The 20,229-nt window shown below is 49.0% G+C and overlaps 1 protein-coding gene across 4 annotated transcripts in view; it reads right to left on the bottom strand.

Annotated features, from left to right (window-relative positions):
* Nucleotides 1-20,229, bottom strand: part of DIP2C (disco interacting protein 2 homolog C) — a 387,541-nt gene that overhangs the window by 119,986 nt on the left and 247,326 nt on the right. For all 4 annotated transcript variants that reach the window (XM_040645478.1, XM_040645479.1, XM_040645480.1 and 1 more), the window contains 4 exons: nucleotides 12,310-12,444; nucleotides 10,523-10,642; nucleotides 9,294-9,491; nucleotides 67-158 (listed from right to left, as the gene is read on the bottom strand). In XM_040645478.1, the coding sequence (XP_040501412.1) occupies nucleotides 67-158; nucleotides 9,294-9,491; nucleotides 10,523-10,642; nucleotides 12,310-12,444 (545 nt within the window). The remainder of the gene's footprint in view (nucleotides 1-66; nucleotides 159-9,293; nucleotides 9,492-10,522; nucleotides 10,643-12,309; nucleotides 12,445-20,229) is intronic.

Here is a 20,229-nt window from a genome sequence, read left to right as displayed (position 1 = left end):
GACAGCAGGTGTCTTTGCTGCACAGGACCGATGATCTGCAGGTGTAGTAACTTAACGAGCACTTACCCGGTCTCCAGGTCGTACCATCGGTTCTTGCTTTGTACCTAATTTATGCAGGATGTTGTAAGCAACCTTCATACTTCTTGTCCACAGTTTGCCTATTAATATAAATGACAAAGACACAAGTAAGCGGACACGTGCATTTTCAGTTACGTGCCAATGTGCACATTAAACCGGAGAGAGTACAAGTTTATTTTAAGCCTTCCAGTTATCCTGCGTCCCTGGAATCAGGAAGGAAAATGCGAGCCACAGCTCTGATTCATGAAGTCTGAGAAGCCTCAACACTGGAATAAGGTACTGATACAAATACTCTCTGCGTGCAAATAGCTCCAGCAGAGCCACAGGAAACTTACCATCACAGAAGCTGTAGGGGAAGGTTTCCAGGGAGTAAAGCAGGGCAGGGATTGCAGCAAGAGCGCCTACTGCTGATTAGCATTATGCAAAATGACACATCTCCTCCGTTAGCAGGTCCTAGCTCACATGACCGTAATGCACGCAAGGGACTGGGGACACACTTTGTACGGCCTGCCCTCCCCCTCCCCAAGTCCTGAGTTTCTCTGCATCCAACCTTCCTAGCCTCAGAGCGTCAGGATTTTTGGAGAGGAATGCTGGAACTTAAAGATGGTACTAAGTATTCTGAGCTGAAGTTTTGAACTCCGGGAAAAAAAAGGACCACAAAGCTGGATTTTATAAAACCAGGATTTAAAAAAACCACAGAAGAAAGAATGGACAGCTTTGAAGAACCTGCAACTTTCCCATCCTGCCCCCATCCCAGTGCTGGATGCTCCCTCAGCGTGACCCAGGCGGGGACACAGCCTGAGACGGAATATAATGACTCTGAAATCCAACATGACGTCTCAGACACACAAAGGTCCTTCACGATGTCAGCTTCCACGCGTGTTAGGAAGCCGGCAAGGCTTTAGACATTTTGTTAATGTGATCGTAACAACAGTTAGGAGCAACTTTAACTTTCCCATAAATCACTGTTTTAATCTTTTCCCTATTTTAAATGTAAAAGCTAAATTTGGAAGTTTTTTGTTTATAACATTTGTTTTGAATGAAAAAAAAAGCTGAATTTATTTCACATTGGATTTTGCAGCAATCCAAATTAGGGTTATTACTGTTTATCTACCACAAGATTTATCAACTTGTCTCCCCCTTAGTGATTAGGGGACAAACAGAATGTTTTATCTTGATTTCTCTAAGTCCTAGGGTATTTCTAGTTTACAGAATGTGCTCAACACATGTTTCTTTGTTTCATTAATGTCCTAGGCAATCCATAAAAAGCACAAAATTACGCTATGCCTCCACCCTCTTCTCTAGCTCCTTCTCAGCACTGCAGCCCTCAGGACTGGCTGCCTTACAAGTACTTGGTATTTTGTTGGGAGATCATATATTTTCCAAAAAACAGTCACTAGGTAGGGGAGCTGGGGTGGACGTTAGTTAAGCGTCCAACTCTTGATTTCAGCTCAGGTCATGGTCTCATGGGTCATGGGATCAAGCCGAGGGTTGGGTGCCATGCTCAGAGGGAAGTCTGCTTGGGATTCTCTCTCTCCCTCTCCCTCTGCCCCTCCCCTGACTCACGCTCATGCGTGTGTGCACGCTCTCTCGCTCTAAAATAAATAAACCTTTTTTAAAAAAAGTCACTAGCTATTAGAAATTACTCAGTGATTTTTTTCTTCTAAAGAGAACACAAATATTTTGTGCCTTAGGAACAATATTAAGGAATGATAGTTGAATAAACAATTACAATCAATTTGTTGTAACTGAAAAACTCAATGCGCTGTGTATGAACAAATCAGTTACACTCAAACGATTAGCACCATTATGTTTTGTTAAAGTTCCAACTTCATTCTCAGTTTGGAATATTAACTTTGATGTCATCATACATTCATAAAAAAGCCAGTTTACAACCAAGAGCTTGACATGCGCAACACACTTTTGGCAAAATACTAGAAACATACTTGATGTTTTTCAAGGAGAAAAATAAAAAGTTGCTGATTTGAGTGAAAGGAGATACAACGGTTCTTCACTGATTTATAAAGGTGGAAGAAAAAAATTCCCACCCAGAAGAGTTCCTGGGAAAGTGATCATTCAGAGTGGAAGGACAGATAAAACGTTTTTGTACGAGCAAACGCTAACAGACTTTATCACCACTAAATCGCACTTATAAGAAACGTTAAAGGGACTTCTTCAAGCTGAAAAGAAAGGGCGATAATTAGTAACAAGAAAAACATGAACGTATAAATCCCACTAGTGAAGTAAATATATAGAAAGGGAGTGGACTCTATAAAGCTGGTATAAAGGTTAAAGGACAAAAGTAGTAAATAGGGTTATACAAGATAAAAAGATGTAAACTGTGACATGAGGAACATAAATGTGGGCAGGGGGAGTAAAAATGTACAGGTTTAGAATGTGCTCGAACATAAGTTGTTATGAACTTAAAATAGACTTATAAAAATAAGCTGTTATATGTAAGTGTCATGGTAACCACCAAGGAAACACTTCTGGCAGATCCACAAAATATAAAGAAATCTAAGTGTAACGCTAAAGAAAATCATCAAGTCACAAAGGAAAAGAAGAAAAAAGGAACAGAGTGGCCCTACAAAAACAATCAGAAAACAATTACCAAAATGGCAGTAAGTACTACTTACCAGCAATTACTTCAAATGTAGAAGGACTAAATTCTCTACACAAAAGACGCAGAGTGGGTCAAAGGGAAGAAAACAAGAACAATTGATATGCTGCCTACAAGAGACTCACTTCAGACGTAAGGACACACAAAGATGAAAGTGAAGGGATGCAGAAAGATATTCCATGCAAATGGTAAAAAAAAAAAAAAAAAGAGCTGGGGTAGTAATACTTATATCAGACAAAACACAATTTACAACAAAGAGTGTAATAAAAGACAAAGAGGGGAATTACATAATGATAAAGGGATCAATCCACTAAGATGACATAACATTTCTAAATACTTATGTACCCAACATAGAAGCACCTAAATATATAAATCAAATATTAATAGCCCTAAAGGGAGAAATTAACAGCAATACAATAATAGTAGGGAACTTTAAAATACCCCACTTACATCAATGGATAAATCATCCAGACAGAAAATCAGTAAGGAAACAGTAGCCTTGAACAAGACATTAGACCAGATGGACTTAATTTATGTAGAACACTCCATCCATAAGCAACAGAATGCACATCATTCTCAACTGCACCTGAAACATTCTCCGGATCATACACTAGGTCATAAAACAAGTCTCAATAAATTCAAGAAGACTGAAATCATATTAAGCATCGTTTCTGACCTATAGTGGTAATAGACTAGAAATCAATTATAAGAAGAAAACTGGAAACTTCACAAATACATGGAGATTAAACAACATGCTACTAAACAACCAGTGTGTCAACAAAGAAATCAAAGAAGAAATTAAAAATACTTTTAGACAAATGAAAATGGAAATACAACATGCCAAAACTTATGGTTAGTAGCAAAAGTAGATTTAAGATAGAAGTACTTGGCAATACAGACCTGCCTCAAGAAACAAGAAAAATCTCCAATAAACAACCTGACCTTATGATTTAAGGAACTAGGAAAAAAACTAATGAAACCCAAGTTAGTAGAAAGAAGGAAATAACAAAGATCAGAGCAGAGCTAAATGAAATAGAGACTAAAAAGACAAAAGATCAACAAAACCAAGAGCTGGTTCTTTGAAAACAAAACAAAACAAAACAAAACCGACAACCTTTAGTTAGACTCACCAAGAAAAAAGGAGAGTGGACTCCAAATCAGAAATGAAAGAGAAGTTACAACTGACACCACAGAAATACAAAGGATCACAAGAGACTACCATGAACAGTTACATGCCAACACACTGGCCAAGCTGGAAGAAACGAATAAATCCAGAAACCAATAATCTTCCAACAATGAACCATGAGGAAGCATAAAATCTGAATAAAATGATTAAGAGTAAGGAGATTTAATCAGTAATTAAAAACCTCCCTACGAACAGAAATCCACAAACAGAAGGCTTTCCTGGTGAATTCTACCAAATAGTCAAAGATTTAATACCTATCCTTCTCAAATTCTTCCAAAAAAAAAAAAAATGAGAGAAGGGAATGATTTCAAACTCATTTTATGAAGCCAGCATTACCCTGATACCAAAACCAGACAAAGACACCATAAAAACAAACAAAACCCAAAAGCCCCCCAAAACAACCAAAAGACCCCAGGCCCATATTCTTGATAAATATAGATGCAAAATTCTTCAATGAAATACTAGCAAACCAAATTCAACAATACATTAAAAGGATCACACACCACGATCAAGTGGCATTTATTCCAGGGACACATGGATGGTCCAACATCAACAAATCAATCAACATGATACATCACATTAACAAAATGAATAAAAATCCTATGTCCATATGTGCAGAAAAAGCATTTAACAAAATTCAACATCTTCTTTTGATGAGAAACTCTCAACAAAGTGAATATAGAGGGAACATACCTCAGTATAATAAAGGCCTTATACTACAAACCCACAGCTAATATGCCCTGAAACCAGGAGCAAGACAAGGATGCCCAGTCTCACCACTGTTATTCAACATAGTACTAGAAGGCCTAGCCAAAGTAATTAGGCAAGAAAAAGACATAAAAGGTATCCATGTTGGAAAGGAAAACGTAAAATGGTCTCTACTTGAGGATTACATAATTTTATATATAGAAAACCCTAAAGATGCCCCCAAAACAAAAAACAAAAAACAACAAAAAACCCCAACAACCCCCACAACCAAACTGTTAGAACTAATCAATGAATTGAGTAAAGCTGCAGAGTGCAAAATCAATATACAAAAATTGACTGCATTTCTATATGCTAACAATAAACTATCAGAGAAATTAAGAAAACATTTATAGTTACATCAAAAAGAATAAAATAGCTAGGAATAATTTTAATCAGGGAGGTGAAAGGTGTATACACTGTAAATGATATGACATTGATGAAAGAGTGAGGAAGACAGGAACAAATGTGAAGACATTCCATGCTCATGGACTGGAAGAAGTAATATTGTTACACGTCCTTATTACCCAAAGCAATCTACAGATTCAGTGCCATCGCTACCAAAATTCCTACGGCATTTTGCACAGAACTAGAACAAGGAACCCTAACATTTGTACAGAACCACAAAGACCCCAAAAAGCCAAAGTAATCTTGAGTAAGAGGAGAAAGCTAGGGGCACCCGGCTCCCTGATTTTAAACTATATTACAAAGCTAAGGTAATTAAAACACTGTGGCACTGGCAGTAAACAGATCAGTGGAACAAGGAGCCCAGAAATAAACCCATTCTTACATGGTCAACTAAGGAGGCAAGAATACACAATGGGGGAAAGGCAGTCCCTTCAATAAAAATAAATGGCAGTGGGAAAACTGGACAGCCACATGTAGCAGGATGAAATTAAACCACTATCTTACACCATAAAAAGTAACTTAAAATGAATGACAAACTTGAACATAAGACTTGAAACCATAAATCTCCTAGAAGAAAACACAGATGCTAAGCTCCTCGGTATCAGTCTTAGTGATGATTTTTTTGGATATGACACCAAAAGCAAAAATAAGCAAGTGGAACCACATTAAATTAAAAAGCTTTTGCACAGCAAAGGAAACCATCAACACAATGAAAAAGCAAATTACAGATATTGCAAATCATTTATCCAATAAGGGGTTAATATCGAAAATATATAAAGAACTCCTACAACTTAATAGCAAAAAACGAATCTGATTTAAAAATGGGCAGAGGAAGTGAATAGATATTTTTCCAAAGAAGGCATCCAGATGGCCAAGAGCACATGACAAGATGCTCAACATCACTTATCATCAGGGAGATTAAATCAGAATCACTGAGATATCACCTCACACCTGTCAGAACGGGTAGTATCCAAAAAACAAGACATAACAAATGCAGGGGAAGATGTGGAGAAAGGGAAACCCTTGTGCACTGCTGGTGGGAATGCAAACTGGTGCAGCCACTCTGGAAAATAGTATGGAGGTTACTCAAGAAGTTAAAAATACAGCTGCCCTACAACCCAGCAATCCCACTTCTGGGTATTTATCCAAAGTAAATAAAAACACTAACTTGAAAAGATCTCTGAACCCCATGTTCACTGCAGCATTATTTATAATAGCGAAGATATGGAAGCTACCTAAGTGTCCATCAATGGATGGGTGGATAAAGGGCATGTGGTGTATACAGACAATGCAATATTACTCAGCCATAATAAGGAATTAAATCTTGCCATGTGTGAGACCATGGATGGACTTGGAGGCATCATGCTAAGTGAAAGGTAAGACAGAGAAAAACAAATACCTTATGATCTCACTTATTTGTAGACCCTAAAAACCAAGCTCATAGATACACAGAAAACAGACTGGTGCTTCCAGAGGTGGGGGAGAGAGGGAGAAATGGGTGAAGGGCGCCAAAGGTACAAACCTCCAGTTATAAGTCATGAGATGTACGTATCGGATGGTGACTGTGGTTAACACCAGTTAACAATAATACTGTATTCTATATTTGAAAGGTGGGGATTGAACATGAAGTTCCAACAGATTTTGGCAAGTTAAACTGGTATTTGAACTGGGAAAACAGATATTGAGACTCTAAGATAGCCACGTGTATACAGGAAAAGAAGAGAGATGTAGACATGACGTCCCTAATGTCTTATTACATATTGAAGTTCCAATTGGATTTCTGTGAGGAGCATGCACTTGTAAGAAGAGTGTAGCTCTGAGGACTGTGGCAGGTGGGTGAGGAAGGGCTGTCAGAGCTCACACGCTGCCCAGCAGCTGGGACGCCTATGCCCTGCGGAGACAGCCCGAGAAACACCTCGCCAACAATGCAGAACACGAAGGATAGAGAAAGGCTCCCCAGTGCTGTTCGAGCTCAAGCATCTAAATGTTCCAAAATATCTGGAGCAAAAGCCAAGTCATAGATGACAGAGGAAGGGAGAAGGAAGAAGAGGGAGGGAGAGAGCTGCCTAGTAGTAACGCACACTGCAGCAACGCAGAGGAACGTGCAGCTGTCTCACTGAGAATGGACGAAGCGGAGAACCACGAGAAGGAAAGGAGTTCCTTAGCATGATTTCTTCTTAGTGATGGAAGATGGTGAAATACCCTGGTTCTCCCGTGTGCACGTTATTTATATGGGTAAATGGAGAAGAAGGCTGTTTCTACGGGGCTGTTTACAACCTTTACCCACCACGTGTATTTCCTGTCAAAGATCCCAAGTTGCTCAGCCGGGAGTTCTGCTACCCGGGGCTTTGCAGGAAGCTACACGTGAGAGCTGAAGGTGAACTACGATACTGAAAATCGTCTGGAGCTACGTGGTACTAGAACTATGTTATTCAATGAACTTTTCTCGGCGTCTTTGCAGCAACACCCGATGACTATAGGTTCACGTATTTTAGTGTTTCTATACATAAAGCACTTTTCCACGGTTTTTCTTGAATTAGCCAACACTTCCCTTTTACATCCGATAAACTATTATCTTGTTTTTGGAAATGCATTGCTTTCTCACATTCCTTTAACAAGTGAAAACCAAGATTGACCCATAGCATATGCCTAGTATAGAGGAATAAAATGCAACAAAATACAGATGATTTAAATGCAGGAGTTGTGATGCCGGGGTGTAGACACACACGTCCCAAATTTTCACAGATAACTTTCGGTCTGCATCCCACACCTCAGTTAATCATAACCTCACAAGAAGGGAAAGTCGCGCTCCTCTGCTCACACTCCCTCAGTCGAGGGCTGTCCCTCTGACTAGACCCCCAGTCCGGGGAATGGTGTCTCAGCTTCGATGCCCTGCCTTGGCACTGAGCTGCTGCGTACTCAGGGCCCCGCATGCCCCACTGAACGCTTGCTGGCTGACAGGTGAGTGCTCTGTGGGTCCGAGAAGCCCCGTAGGTGGCGGGGGGCCCTGGACGACTCAGCTAAGGAGAAGCCATTCCAACCACACACCAGCTCCCAGGCTGCACCTGGCAAGAGAGGAGGGTCACGAAGGAAAGTCGCCATCTGTTTGACTGAATAAAACCTGTCTCCAAAGAGTATAATGAAAAAACCAAGCTTATACTTCATCCTGGGTGAAATGCTCATTATGCACTTAGAATTATCCAAAAATGGGGCACCTGGGGGGCTCAGTCGGTGAAGCATCCGCCTTCAGCTCAGGTCATGATCTCGGGTCCTGGGATGGAGCCGGTGTCAGGCTCCCTGCTGAGTGGAGAGCCTGCTTCTCCCTCTCCTTCTCCCCCTGCTTGTGCTCGCTCTCTCTCAAATGAATAAATAAAATCTTAAAAAAAAAAAAAAAAAAAAGAACTACCCAAACGTGCCCTAAAATGACGAGCTGTGAGACACACGCTCGTGAATCTCACAACCCATCTCTGTTGGGGAGGCGCATGGGTAATGGCGGAGTCCAGGCTGGCACCTCCCAGGGCCCCGCAACCCGAAAGGCTGGACTCTGCACCATTTAACCCAACATCGGCTTCTTCACCGGGACTGCCAATGCAGCAGTGTCGTTCCTACTGCCAGCCCAAGCGCGCTACGGTCCAAACACAGAACTGAAAGTTAGACAAGGTCATCTCATCTCACACCTGCAGACCCAACACGAGCTGGTTTAGTCTTCGAGTTAGTCAGCCAGTTTCTTTGCAAAACAACCTGACCATGTGCTTTCTCCACAGCTCCTTACCCAGGAACATGAGAAAGAAATCTCTCTGGTACAGTCAACAGTTCCCAAAAGTTTACAGATTCCAGTATGAGTGGAATCTGAATGAGGAACTAGAGAAAAGCCTGTTTCTCTTGCTTTTTTGCGTAATCACTTTGGAAAGAGACGGTCTTTTCTGAGGGATCCATGTCAAAGAGTTTAGACATGAATTCTTCAACTACCCATCACTCCTGAAGGCACCACTTTCGAGAATATCAGACACATTCCAAAACGTAAAATCCAACGTCTCGTTCGGGTTATGACCCACTGATTTCCTGTACCCATCTCTGGATTTTACACAGGAAACATTTAGCAAGTAATAACTTCATACTCAAGCTAAATACTTTTCCTAAAACATTTCCTTTCAGGGCCCCATTTGTTTCTGTACCGGACATGGAAGGCGGTGCGAGTCAGCCCGCCTGAAAGTGGCCACCGGGTGTGGGGAAGGTGAAGGAGGCGCAGAGAATTACCATAAGTGAGGATGTACAGGGGCTTCCCGTTCGTGTCCATCGTGGTCAAGCACGGGGCCTTCGGGGAGATGGTCCCCCATCGCTGTAGCGCGGCTTCCAATGATGGGGGCCAGTTGGTGACCACTCCCAGCTGCTCCCCGCGCATGGCCAACATCTGCGCTCCCTCTGGCTTGGGTTGGTTCGGATCTGGTTGTTGAACTAAATACATTCGAACGGAAAGAGTTTTCAGGAAAAATACATCCCTATTAGCGCAATCACCGTTTTTATTCTTTTTAAAGAGAGTAGGACACTTACACAAGTTTACTAGTGGACAGAAAGCACGCATGCACGCTTTTCTAGAATCAGAGACAGGACCCAAATCCTGGCCTCAGGGACAGAAAGGAAGCACTTAATTCTTACACTTTCCGAGACGAAGTTGGGGTGGTGAACAGAGGGAGACCTGAATGCGTTTGTAAACGGACGCGGGCACTGTGCATTTTAACATGCCTGGAGTCGGGGATAGCGACAGCTGTTTAAAATGTTAGTTATTGATAAACACTCATGATTCCGGACTCTGGAGCTCAAATCCTGCTAAACGGTATCGCCCTTAAATACTGACTTGTCAATTTGCATTTGCAACACGTACTCTGAATAACCAGCACAGAGCACATTTTCTTGGGTAAAACAGACAGAAATGCCCCGTAATGCAATACAATCTCCCCGACTCTTCTGTTGAGACGAGCAACTGGAGGAGGTTTCTCTCCCTCACAGATTGACCGACAACCCCCACCTGCTGGCCAGAGAGTCGGCTGTGTCCTACTTTGGTATAAAGAACAAGAAAATAAGGCTTTGGGTTGGATGTGATAAGCACGACTTTGTCTTGACTTTCTGTTCAAAGGCTCCTGAGTGTGCACAGGGGGCAGGAAAGGAGCTGGCCACACGCTCACACACTCCCTCCGCATTCCCCAGAGAGTGCGTCGCCGTGAGCCACAGCTCGTTGTGCCGTCTGACAGGGGCCCGGCTCACGGGGCGAAATCCCACTCTGCGAGGCCCCCCTGACACGTGCGCGGGGTACCTGCCCGGCCTGCCCGCACTCGGCCTAACTGCAGAGGGGGAGCGTGCCTACAGCCTCCAGATAGGGGTCCTGTCTTCCGGGGAAGACCGAGACTGCTGATCTGAGCAGGGCCCGGCACGACGGTCTGTGGGATCCCGCGGACACGGGGATAACGGGGTGGCAAAGGGCCCGTCACCTTCCAGCAGTTCCTCAAAGTCATCAACGAAGAACTCCCGTAACGGCGGCCGCTTCGGTCGCTTGAGGGTATTGACGAGCTGTTGGATTTTCGCCGACACCCGGCTACTTACGGGCACCCCTGGAAGACAGAACCACGGACAGGTGAAGGAATGGGCGCTACTTACGGGCACCCCTGGAAGGCAGAACCACGCACAGATGAAGGAACGGGCAGCACCTCAACCGCGGACCAAGCGGCCGTGACGCTGGTGCCGGGGCCCCATCTCGAGTGCCACCCAGGGCACTCCACAACGGCGAGAGCGTGCCCCCGGGGGCACAGCATGGCATGGCCGCTCCGCCAGCAGGCCCGGGGGGTGCAGAGGCCCCAGGAACGACGCTCCGCGACCGCTTTATCGTCACCCATCGTGGCGGTGGGAGGAGCGTCAGACCCCAGGCTGGGCCCGGTCCCACCTCCTGTTCCCTAAACAGGTTTGTCCCCTCGTCATTCACAGACTCAGGTCCCTGCTCCAACGGGTGTCAGAGAGCCGGCACAGCAGGGAGACCGTCCCTGAGGCCTTGTCTCTGGAGACCACCAGCGCTCCCCTGTGGGGCCAGAGCGGTCTGCCGGCTGCGTTGAAGTCGGGACGGCAGGCCTCTGTCAGGCGCTGTCCCTGCGCTTCCTGACGAAAGCGCGGGCACTCGAGGTCCATGGCGGGCCCGTCTCCTCCCCTCACGGGTATCCAGCGGCCCTCCCACCGAGTGCACTTTTGGGCAATGCATCCCGGAGCACAATTTAAAATGTGCTCTAAACTCGATTTTCTGCCTGACACAGAATACTAGCATATAGCATATACTCCTGTGTACAGAGGAAAGTAAATTCCATTTTATAACATAGCTCTTATTTATAACAATGAATGACATCATTTTGAAAACTGAATAAATGAAATGATTGTTGAAAAAGGCACCACGTTTAACGTTTTTAAACAAGCCACGTTAATGACCGCAAGGGGCACCAAGTTGCAGACGTCCCCAAGGGCAACAAGCGTGTCCTCCACGGTACATCTCATTCCGCGGAAAGGTGCTCGGAGACACGGACACCACACGTCTCCCAGGGACAGCCGTCACACCAGAAACTGGGCCAGCTCATGGACCACGACGAGGGACATGAGCCCAGTGGATGGACGGCACACCACGGCCACGCTGGCCACCTTCATGAAAACCACATCTCGCATCACCTCCACGGCCTGGGAGGGGCCGAGGTCACGGAGAGCAGGACGCAGCGTGAGATTCATGTTCAAGTCCGCTACTGCAGGCGGAGTGACAGAAGCGGCGTCGGAACACGGCCACATGGAGGAACGAGGGACGCAGCACAGCCCCCGCTGCTGGCGTAACCACCGCTGCTCATTCTTTCAGATCTGGAGGGAAAACCCTCCTCCTTCAGCACGCTAGCCCGTACGTGCCAATGACGTTACGTTTCACTTCCGCTGCCCTTTTAACAACTGCTCACGGGCTTCACACTTCCACGCTAATCTCTTAATTGCTGAACCAACATTTGTTATCGATTAGCGAGCTCATAAGAATCTTATAAAACATCTGTTTCTTCTCAAGACTACATTCCCACTACACCGATATTTTTCCCAACGTGGAAACACTCTTGGCCAACGTGGAGATAATTTGCATTTCTCGTGCTCCCGCCACCTTCCGTGGGAGCTACGTGACAGGCGGAGTCCACAGTGCACCCACAAGAAACCTCTGGCCCTGCACACGGAAGGGGGTTTCTGAAGGAGTCGCCACCGCCCGGAGACCTACCGTCGCCCGTCTCCATGAGCTCCGCGTTGCCATACTTGGGCGCCGTCCGCGATGTCGTCGAGCCCTGCGGCCTTTCCACTTGTATTGGGTGTTCTGAGGTGTAAGTGGTCACGTCAGGAGGTGCAGAGTGATTTTCTAGAAAGAAACAAATCACACGTTTTCTGATCAGCATGACCAAGTTATTCTGAAGGCGAAGTGAGCCACGGGGTCTCACAAACTGCCATGTCCCAAGAAAAGACCCAGATTCTGAGCCCACGTCCGCTGCAAGTCTCAGCACAAAGATTTTATTTATGTATTCGACAGAGAGAGAGGCAGCGAGAGAGGGAACACAAGCAGGGGGAGTGGGAGAGGGAGAAGCAGGCTTCCTGCTGAGCAGGGAGCCCGATGCGGGGCTCGATCCCAGGACCCTGGGATCATGACCTGAGCCCAAGGCAGACGCCTGACTGAGCCCCCAGACACCCCACTAAGGATGATCTTTAAGGTAATCTTCGCTGCTCAAAATGGAACCAAGGACGGCTCCCCTCCAGACATAAAATTACAGCGGGAGCCACACCGATAAATCACTGTGGCGCATTAACTAAAATGTTTCCAAACAGCCTGTGGAAACAGAGATGTTGTAAGTTATGTGTTTGTTCACGAAAGAGTAATTTCCTTGTTGTAACAGAGGCAGCAAAGAGCTCGAGCTCTGCAGGCAAATTCTGGGGTCTGCACCCAGCTCTGCACGCCCCCCAGGTCGTGGGGCGCGTCTCAGCCTCTCATGCCTCAGTGTCCTCCTCCCCGAAACGGGACTGACATGGCAAGCTCCCTGCGCGGTGCAGGAAATGAATTAACCCTACATAAGGCTCTTAGGACGTTTTGTGATCGAGGGTAAGCATTCAGGAAATATCGGCTGCTCTATTTGTTTTAGCACACGATACTCAGTAACCGTTCAAAAAACGTGTTTTAAGTGTGCATTGGTGCCGCGTCCCTCAGCGAGACGTGCCCCGGTCCTTCCCCACCGCGGTCAAGATTGTCACGCGCTCATCAGTTACACGGGGGCAGCTCAGTTTTTGTATTTAATGAAGGTGTGAGGGACAGCGTGTCAGACGAGACTACCAGTTCTCACAACGCGTTGTACGGTTAATCCCAGCGTCTCGGTGCTCACTGGGCAGCAGCTCGTGAGGGTTCTGCAGGCCCACGCGCACATCGGGGGTCAAAGTGCAGCCATTCTGCATCTGCCCGCGAGAAGGCCAGGAGCACGGAGCTGGGGACAAACAGTTCTAAGCAGGCGGATCCACAAGTACGGACTGCATGGACGGTGCGGAGCGACCAACCGTCTACACGGGGGACCTCGTGTCACTAAGGGACACCTGTGCAGTGAGGCCGCAGCCGCAGCAGTCACGCGACCCGCGGGCGAGCTTCACAGGGAGCAACCCGGGGTGGGCAGCGCATCCCGACGTACCTGCGCGGTCCCAGGCACGCGGACTGAGCGGGCACGAGGACGTGCACACGAGGCTGGGGCTGCCAGCGTCACCCGGTTTGGTGCCCGGTTCCCTGCTCATAGTTGATCCCCGGGACCCATTACTCACCTGTCTGTGCTTCAGCTTCCTTTTCTGAACGATGGAGATCATAACGACAGCACTGACCTTAAGGTGGTCGATACAGGCAAGCGCCCGAGCGCTGTTACTGTTGGGCGCAGAGACGTCTGCTAAAGGACAGACCGCGGCTGCACCACGGGGTGAGCGAGGCGGGAGCAGAGCACCTGCAGCAGCAGCCGTGGCGTCTCCGCGTAAGGTCACCGCGGTGTCTCTGCGCAGACCTGGGAACACCAGAGCTCTAGGCACAGGCCCTCCGCAGACGGCTGGGTTCCCTGCGTCTCACCTCCCTCTTCCGAGTATCCGCCCTGGTGTCAGCCGAGCTGTGTCCCCTCACCAGTCACGTGCAAATCCTCACCCCCAGGACCTCAGTCAGGTCTCCACAGGGTTCACTAGGGTGAGCCTAACCCCACGTAACTGGGGTCCTCATAAGGAGGACGGGACACAGACACGTGCAGAAGGACGGCCACGCAAGGACACGAGGACAGGAGGGTGTCTGCACGCCCAGGAGACACCAGCCCTGCCCACGCCTGCGCCTCGGACTCCCAGCCCCCAGGAGGTGGGACGAGAACCTCTGTTGTTTAAGCCCAGCCCGGGGTGCTCTGTGACAGTGGCCTGAGCAGACTCACACGCCCCCGAGGGCAACTCCCTGGGTCTCAGCTCAGAAAGGAACACCTCTGGGGGGGGGGGGGCGAGGGAGGCCGCTCTGTCCGGTCACCGAGGGACATGCGTCAGGGGCTCTCTTCCATGTTGGAGGCTGTTTCCACCGTCTTCATCAGACCTGCGACTGCTTCTGCCAAACGCACCTCGCTCCACGGTGAAAGGCGATCGGTTCTCTGTGGCTAAGTGGAGCCCTCACTGGGGTCTCCCATTTCTCGGGAAGAGGCACCAGACGCACACGCGTCATGAGCAAGACTCCAGCCACAGCCCTTAACAAGCAGCCGAGGTGGGAGCTCACTGCGTCGTGGTTTTAATTCAGATTTGCTTGTGATTCAGTTACGCTGTGGCCATGTCATCGGTGGCCGCCCATCGGGTTTGTGCTGGGAATGATGCGTGGTCTGCGTGCGGACGCTGGGGAAAGAATGATTCTGATACAACTGGTGATTGCGAGGAAGCAAGAAGTGGGATCCCTGTTACCCCCAGAGCACCCTGTGTGCCCAGCTGCTCGGCTCACACGCCTTTCAGGTGCGGGCGGAAAAGCAGGTTTCTCAATGACGTCACGGAGGTGGGCCAGACATGACCTTCTCGAGGGAAGGAGCTGGCCCTCGGAGGGGTCGGAGCATCCGCTCTGCTGCTGGGGGCCTGGCCTGACCACTGCCTGCTCGGGTCCCTCCTCCCCACACAGCTGATCAGCAGAGAGGACTTGCTCCGAGTGTCACCAGCTGTCGGCCGAACCCGTTCCTGCCGGTGGTGATCCACACTCGCCTTTCACGTTCCAGGCGGACCATCCGGACACGGCAGCTAGAGGTGGCTGCAAGAGGGCGAGGCCGTTCTGTGCACCAGCATTTCTCTGGGCCAAGTTCTGAGTCAGGGTTGACTTCAGGAGGCCTGCCAGGCTGTCTGACCTCAAACACGGATGCCGTGTGATCCCATGAAGACAGGACAGTGACGGTCACACAGGTCTCAGGAAGTACACGCTAGATCAGAACAGCAACCTTCGACTTCCAACAACAGCCTCTTGATTTTTATATCCACAAATTCAAATCCCTGATGATGGGCTCCAACTGTCCCAAAGCCTCCACAGACCACAGACCCTGTGGGGGGGGGGGGAGCTGCTGGGGACACTGAGGTCTTCACTGTTAATGCAAAGTGTACCTGAGCTGTTGTCTGGAAAGGAGTTCTCTTCTGTTCTGACGAGCAGGTGCTCCTATGTCCCACCCGTCGGGTCCTGCTGACACCACGCCAGCGTTCCCGGGCCTCAGTCTCCCCACGGCAGAACAAGGGGTGGTGAGCCCTCACCGGGCGGAGGGAACCAAGTGACAGGGCGCCTCGACCCCCTAGCTAGGACATCCTTACCCTCAGGCCTGCTGCCCAGGCCTGCGCTTCCCTCCGCCTTTTCTCCCGCTGGGTGGGGACCCTCTCAGAAGCCCCAAGAGAGAATCTGTGAAACTCACGTGCACCAGCTGTAAATGACTCTGTTACTACTTTCTGAGTTAAATGCATTTAATGTTGCAAACAGCAGAACGAAACAGATGGGTGTCTCCGGCGTGCTCCACGCTGAGCGTGTGCAAGCTGGTGAGGTGCTCCCGGGGCACGGGGCGCATGACGGAGGAGGGGTGAGACACTTCTGGATCCAAGACTCATTACTTTGACTCTAAGTACAAAGCCCAAATAAGCAAGTGTTGAGGGGAAACCGCAGGAAGAGACAGGAGCAGACCTGTGTCCTAACAGCACCGAAGGAGCAGCAGGGCTCCGAACAGCACGAAAGGTAAGGACATGAGGGCATCAGGGGCTGAAACAGTCCGGATGGGAGGCGGGGGCCTGGAGGCGGGGGCCTGGGAGCAGTCACGGAGAGGAACAAGGCTTGCAACACGTGCGGCAGCCGAACACCCAGAACGTGGATGCACGTGGGTCATGGGAACAAGGAGCCACGGATGCTCAGGTCTCGAGCCTGCTCCTGGGACGACAGCCTCTTCGACAGGCTAGTCCCGGGGTATGGGGGACCATGTGCAGTGTCGGAGGCGCTCTGAAATGGGGGCTGCGAGGGATTTCACGGTGGGAAATGCAGACCTACGTGTCAGTGAAGAGCAGGTGGCCTTGAAGACCTTGTGAGTGCATGAAGTCAGCAAGAACGTGGAGAGACAGCGGGACAGGAGCCATGAGAGGGGAGGGCCAGCGTGTGGTGCAGGCCAGGAGAGGAGGCCGTGAGCGGTCGGTGACACCCCAAGCTGGGAGGGAAGAGCTGACCTCCCAGGAACCAGCATCAGAGAAAGCATGGGCCTCAGAAGAGTGAGCACCCCTCTGCAGAAAAGGAAACAGGAAGATGCAGCGAGAGACAGGGCGATGTCTGAGCTGGAAAGGCCTCTGTGCTTACAGAACTCTCCCCAAGCAGATGGACACAGAAGGGTGGTGATGTTCGCTCGCTGTCCCCAGCATTTCTGCAGATATCAGCTTTCCACTCAACTAAATGTGACGACGCAGGGTGAGAACCGTCCACCTTCCCCGCTGGCTGTCCCAGTAGCCTGGTGTAGAGCTCCCTGAGCAGGGGGCGCCCAGCAGTGCGTCACGGGGCCGCCTGCCACCTGTCTTTATAAATAAAGTTTTATTGCCACACAGACACACCCACTGCTTACAGATGCCTCTGAGAGCAGAGTGGAACAGTCCCAGCAGACACCGCGGGGCCCACGAACCCATGTCATTTACTCTCCGGCCCTTTGACGGGAAAGCGTGCTGACCGTGTGGCAGTCGGGGAGCTCTTGGGGTGAGAGCTTTGCAGGGAGACCCCAGCCCCAGGCGTGTGAGCTTCACCAACATCACTGTCCTCGGTAAGTATCTGATGTTTTAAGACTATAAATGTTTGAAAAGTACCAATATAGAGATTGCAAGCGAATTTAATACTTCGGATGATTACACATAAATAAATGGGGGAATTTATCACCATGGTGGCCATTCAAGCCCTCAGAATAAATTCCCCGGGAAAGGGGCGTCTAGACATGAACACGTAATTGCCAGGCTGCGGGCCCACCGGGCAACACGTGTGTGGGGAGCGTGGCTGCCCAGGGCAGTGGAGGGCACCTGACGAGGACTGGCTCGCTGACGCAGCACACACTGCATTCCCATCAGTGAACCCTAACACCGTCTGCAACAGCAGCAACCCCTACAAATGTCCGCTGATGACAATGCGCCCCACACGGGGGAAAGCAAGCCCTACGAGATGGCGTCTCGGACGGGCCTGCCAGCAGACGGGACACGGCCTCACCCACGTGCCCAGAGCTACAAAATGACCAGGAGGCTCCAGCAAAAGTCTATTTGCTGGATGAACAGTCTGATTCTAACCCCACAAACTATGTTATGTATTCTGCTCTGTTCTTACCTCTCAGCCTAGAAAAATACTAGTCTTTTCCGCCCAATTTTTCCACCTCCACGTTTCCCGCCATGCTTCTCAGAAACGTTGTCTCCTGAAGTTTAGAAGCAATCCACTAGTCCTCCTGCTCTGGGTGATGCCCCTGGGCTTCTGATGTTGATGCAGGACTTGAGAGCGGTTAATCCTCTCTTTTCCAGTTGTCTCGAGCGTGTTACACGCACAAGGTTTTGAATAAACACGTCCCAGGAACGATCTGGAACATTCCGGAACATTCCGGTTCTCACTGGAACGAGGGCCTGCGATGAAGGGTTGGCGTTCCTGCCTGACCTGCGGGAGCCGACGGCACGGGGCATGTTTTGTTGCATCTCTGAACGGGAAGGTCGTGGAGGCCTTGTGTCGCACACCATGAGAGACCGACAGCAAGTGGGGCAGAAGGAAGGAGAACTACCTGGAAGGGTCTTTGCACCGAACACGGAGCTGGCCTGACTATGGGGGTGCACGTAGGGGGCCCTATGTATGTCATCACCGTGAAAACCACAGAACTTGGGATTTCGCTTCAGCAACAGAGTACAACAGCGCACATTGCGGCAGACTCTTCTTGGCCTCCGCGGTCTGTGACCCTGGGCTTCCCTCCCCCGATGGGGCAGAAGCAGCGCCCATCGCTCTGGATAAGCACCTCGCGGATGCGGGTGAGAGGTACGGGTGGTGGTGCGTTTGCTCAGATTCTTTCGTGCGCGCACACACACATGTACACACACGCTTTCGTGTCCTCGACTTCAGATGGTCTCAACAGACACCCACACGCGCACACGTGCACACACACCCTCATCCCCTACACCTCGGGTGGTCGCGACAGAAGCTCAGATGCCGCCAGTCCTCCGCTTCCCCCTCTGCTGCTTTGCCAGAGGAACTGTTGTTCTCCTTTATTCACTGTTTTATTGTATCTTGCCTCTGCTTTCTTTCAAAATTTTTCACATTTACAGAAAATCTCCAGATATTCTAGGAACTTCTCTTTGTGCCCGATGAGGAACGACCGCAGCGTCACACACGGTGGGTTCTGCCCAGGTTGCCTTGAGACGTGAGGTATGTGAGTCATGGCACCTTTTATAGTCTGGATAAATTTAATCCTCCGTGCTATAATTTCCTCCAGATTTCACATGAAACGTCACAAAGGGAGAACCAGATGAGGTGATTAATTTGTTTGAAATTATATGTTTCTCTTGGTAAGATTCTGAGACTTCCTTAAAAGTGAACAGAATTCCAGCGTGCACTGGCTTCCCGGGCCGGAGTGAGCGGCGCGTCTAACCCTCCACGCAGGTGCCGGACAGCACGGGCGGACGCTGCCCCAGGCTCTGAACCACACGCGAGACAAAGCCAGACCTGTGTCGCCGTCACACCTCTCTCAGTAGTCTGTAACGTACTCCGATTTCCACAGCGGTTCTCGGTGTTCACGGAGCCGTGTTGCTGTCACTCGCGGTGTAAAACCGAGCTCTGATAACACCACTTAGCATTGGACTGTCACCACCCAAAAAATAAGAATTTTCCTATTTTCTCTTTTTTACTCACCACAGCTCTGAGAGGTACAAAGCAATCATTGTTCCCTTTTTTTCCCACTAAAAAAACCAAAGCAGGAAGAAGTGGCTTCTGAAGACGCCAGCAGCACGTTTGTGTGGGAACGGAGACTAGACTAGTTTCTGCAGGAGAAAAAAGCTCACCTCTGATACTTGTATCAGCAAAGCTAAAAGCTGATGCATTTAACTTCAAGTGCATTCAAGTGAGCGCTTTTGGGGCGAAGTCCTAAAAAAAAGTGGTCTGAGTTTCTTTGAACTCTCTCAAGTAGATAATAATCTAGAAACGAAAACCTGAGTCTGAGATGTTTGCATGGTACTTAATTCACGATCTTTACCTGTTTTCTAAATTTGGGACTTCTGCAGACACGAGGTCTGACGGAGCACCGGGAGGGGTGTGTGTCCTGTGGCAAGGTGACCCGCGTCCACGTTGTGGTTTGAACGGGGAGCATCCTGAACTCTCCTGGCACCACATTCAAAGCAAGTAATTCAGTCTGTGAAAGGTTTTTACTGGGAAGCTCAAAAGTCTTAATCCATCGCTGAAACGGGCGAGCTGAGATCGGGCCGTCGTACTTGCCCCGTGCACACCAGACAAGGACTCGTGTCCGGGCATAAGGAGCGTCAGGCACGGGGCGGGCAGAGAAACAGGCTCCTCACTTGCCCACAATTCCAGCAGCTCGTCCAACGCACTCTCTTCTACTCCAGTAATTCCTCACTATTTTCAAACATCTCAGGCAAGGCTTTCTAACCGTGT

Source organism: Ursus maritimus, unplaced genomic scaffold (genome assembly GCF_017311325.1).
Source record: "Ursus maritimus isolate PB19 unplaced genomic scaffold, ASM1731132v1 scaffold_31, whole genome shotgun sequence".
Lineage (NCBI taxonomy): Eukaryota > Metazoa > Chordata > Mammalia > Carnivora > Ursidae > Ursus > Ursus maritimus.
Note: the sequence above shows the minus strand (reverse complement) of the source record. Positions and strands in the feature narration are given on the sequence as shown.